Source organism: Cibotium barometz, chromosome 64 (genome assembly GCF_041138505.1).
Source record: "Cibotium barometz isolate CiBa-2024 chromosome 64, ASM4113850v1, whole genome shotgun sequence".
Taxonomy (NCBI): domain Eukaryota; kingdom Viridiplantae; phylum Streptophyta; class Polypodiopsida; order Cyatheales; family Cibotiaceae; genus Cibotium; species Cibotium barometz.
In genome coordinates this window covers 6025056-6028586 of record NC_141109.1, presented here as the reverse complement: position 1 = coordinate 6028586, position 3531 = coordinate 6025056, and the positions used below count along the sequence as shown (strand labels likewise).

At 36.3% G+C, this 3531-nt stretch overlaps 1 protein-coding gene across 1 annotated transcript; it reads left to right on the top strand.

The window, feature by feature from the left end:
* The first annotated feature begins 2722 nt into the window (after positions 1-2722).
* LOC147603242 (flowering-promoting factor 1-like protein 1) lies at positions 2723-3031 on the top strand. Its single transcript, XM_086796718.1, has one exon. The coding sequence runs from the start codon at positions 2723-2725 to the stop codon at positions 3029-3031; it is 309 nt and encodes a 102-aa protein (XP_086652844.1).
* Positions 3032-3531: the final 500 nt, after the last annotated feature.

The window sequence follows — 3531 nt, the reverse complement described above, 5'->3', positions numbered from 1 at the left end:
TATAGGTGTTGCAACTTTTTCAATATAGGGATGACTCATTTACTAGATGAAAGTTAAAATCCATATGTAGATATTCTAATTTCTATATAGAGAACACTTTTTTACTACATGAGAGGTAGGTTATCCATATGGTTATTTCCATTTACTGTGTAGAAACTTTGCAATGCTATATACACATTGCAATTTGTTATAATATAGGTTTAACTTTTTTCTAGTTATATAAGATGTATTTTTTATACAAACATTCACAATTCCTACATAGAGATCAGTTCTTTACTCTTTCACACTTCCTCACACACATACACACACTTTGTCTATCCCCCCTCTCTCCATCTCTACCTCCTTTCCTCCTCCCTCCCTCTTAATATCTTTCTCACACATTGTCTTTGACTTTTTGTGTGTATATCTCTCATAGACACACATGTATACCATAACTTCCTCTCACTACCTCTCTACCATCTTGCTTATCCTCTCTATCTTTAAACTCACTTAGTTTGTTCTCTTCCTCCTCGGGGGTTTCACTTTATGTAAACTCTCTATATCATGTGAGTTTAAGGCCTAATTTAAAAACCCGTTATCTAAAAAAATTCCATGAATAGAACACACCCTTTTTCTATTCAATCCGTAAATACCCCCTTTAAATGCTACCCTTCTGTATGTAAAAAAATGTGTAAAAAAGAGATTAAAAAACCCCTTCTATTGAATCCACATGCTACGCTTACATATTTATGAGTGACCCCCCGAGTCTTCCTCTAACTCTCTCTCTCTCTCTCTCTCTCTCTCTCTCTCTCTCATGTCTCTCTCTCTCTCTCTAACTCTCTCTCTCTCTCATGTCTCTCTCTTAATGAAAACTTTTTTTATATAGATTGATTGCTTTCTTAATACTAATGTATTTGATTTATTTATGGAGCTAGAAATCTTAAGTTAGAGACCAATATGTTTACTTATATGATCATATAAATATATAGTGAATTATGTATATAGGTGTTGCTACTTTTTCTATATAGGGATGATTGGTTTACTAGATGAAAGTTAAAATCCCTGTGTAGATATTCTAATTACTATATAAAGAGTACTTTTTTACTACATGCAGGGTAGGTTTTCTATATGGTTATTTCCTTTTACTATATAGAAACTTTACAATACTATATACAAATTGTAATTTGCTATATAGGCGTAAGTTATTTGCTAGTTATATAAGATGAATTTTCTATATAAACATTCACAATTCCTATATAGAGATCAACTCTTTACTAGGTGTAATGTCATTTTCATTTTAGTATGTGGATGTTATCATTTACTACATTAGAACCACTTGTATAGAGAGATTTACTTGTTTACTACATGGGAACCACTTGTATAGAGAGATTCACTTGTTTACTACATGAGAACCACTTATATAAAGAGATGTAGGTGTTTACTATATGTAAATTCATTTTCCTATGTGGACATTATCATTTGCTATATAGGAACCACTTATTTACTTGATAGATATTGTAATTTGCTAGAATAATATATAAGAAATCGTGATTCCTAGATTAGATGAGAAAAAAGTGTGTTGATATCTAGAAAATTTTGTCAAATTTGCTAGATAGACTTAACTTTACTATATAGGTTGGTGTCAAAAGTCCCATTGTGTATAACGTGCATATTGTTATTGCATTCTATCTTGAGCATGTTTTTTTAAAATGTTTTTGTTTTAAGGTTTTGTACTTAGTATAACATGAATATAATAAATCTTTCCAAAGGATTATAAGTCGTGAGAATACACATGAACTTCTACATCATGAGTGACATGCCACCATTATTGACATTATTCAATAGAATATATATGCTCGTCTTTCATATCACCATGCTATGTTCTTCATTAGTCTAGTATCCTCTTGGTTGGACAAAAACGCTTGTTTATTTTCATCCTTGTCATTTTCTCTCTAGAGGAGGATAATGAAACTTGACAATTGGGGGAGCAAAGTGCCATGAAGAATTTAGAAATTTGGATAATAGACATGATACTTCTTTTAGAAAGAAGGAAATAGTAACAAAAATGTCGGTGAAGTGTTTTCTACATGTAATGATGACAATTTGTTGGATTTCCAGTGATCAATAGTCAAGAAAATTGATAGATGAATGCTACTTATTTAGAAAAAAACAATAATTTATCTTAAAATGCTGATTCCCTTTACAGTTTGATGTACAAATAAATCTGCTGCGCTACCTCGAATGGCCTTGAGAACCTTCAAGCAATTGTATCATCATTTATGGGGATGTCGGAGATGCTCCGGTTTCTCCAAGACCTAGTGAGCACATCAAGCACCTTTCTTTTAGATCTTCGATTTTAATCGAGATAACTTTCATGCATGTTCCCGCAAAAGGGCCATGCTGGATTATATCTAATTATTCTGAGCTAGATTCTACGGGGGCCCGGGGGTTGTTTGGGTTTGCTCTGTGTTAATGCGCACACTTGCATTGGCAAAATCTCTTGTCGAATTTTAAACACAGTGTTCAGGATTGTGGGCGAGAGTTTATGGGGCCTTCTGGCCTCGTGAAACTCGAAAATTTACGGGATATCGTGCACAGTGGCTGGGAAGCTTACTCTTAAAAACGCTTCTTTCATAGTGCTAGTTTTCATTCCCAGCAAAAGAGAGGTTTTTTTCTGGTAACCTGAAGCCATCTAAGTTCCTTCATTGTGAGGCAATTTGTAGCTCAATAAACCCAGAGTAGGATGGCCGGGGTGTGGTACATCATCGATGGAGTGGTTTGGCTGGTGGAGGGCGGTAGTGAGCGCAAGCCGGCGCTGGTGTACCGCCCCACCGGCGAGACCGTACGCTCGTACGCGGAGCTCCAGCAGAGGCTACTGGAGTTGGGGTGGCGGAGATACCCTTACGAGCGGCCGGGCACCATCCAGTTCGACAAGGGCCACGCCTGCAACCACCTCATCACCCTCCCTTCGGACATGCGAAGCTTCAAGCTGATGCATATGTTCGACATCATTATGAAGAACCGTGATCACTTCCTACTCCGAGACCAGTGAGTGTCGGTGGTAAATTCCCATGACATGCTACTCCTTGTGCTATTTAAATATAACACGGAGAGATCCTCTCTTCCTCCAAAACAACGCCTTAGCGAAAACCACTTCTGTTTGTGAACACTCTTTTTTCTGAGAAATACTAATATTATATGAATTTGTATCTTTGGAGAGTTGGTGATTTTCTCAACATGATTTTAGCAACCTAAACGTACACCTATTTTGCTCAAAGGCCAAAAAAGGAAAGCCCTTCAAATTGAAGTTTTGAATGCTGATATTCGAATCCTTAGTCCTTAAGGAGGCCACAGGCGAGGCCACAGGCAAGGCCACAGGCAACAAACCATACATTATTTGAGGAAAACAAACCATTTTTCAGTTTCAATTTTCATCACGCACTTTAAACAAGTTGTTCAAGTTATGTGCAAGCTGAATTTATTGTTGCACTTTTTTTTTTATAGCATATCTAGGAAGATAATCGAAAACACAAGGCCATTGTGTATTAGTTT

What these genes read in the sequence shown, in the direction of transcription:
- LOC147603242 (XM_086796718.1), top strand. Translation starts at nt 2,723, where the DNA reads ATGGCCGGGGTGTGGTACATCATCGATGGAGTGGTTTGGCTGGTGGAG.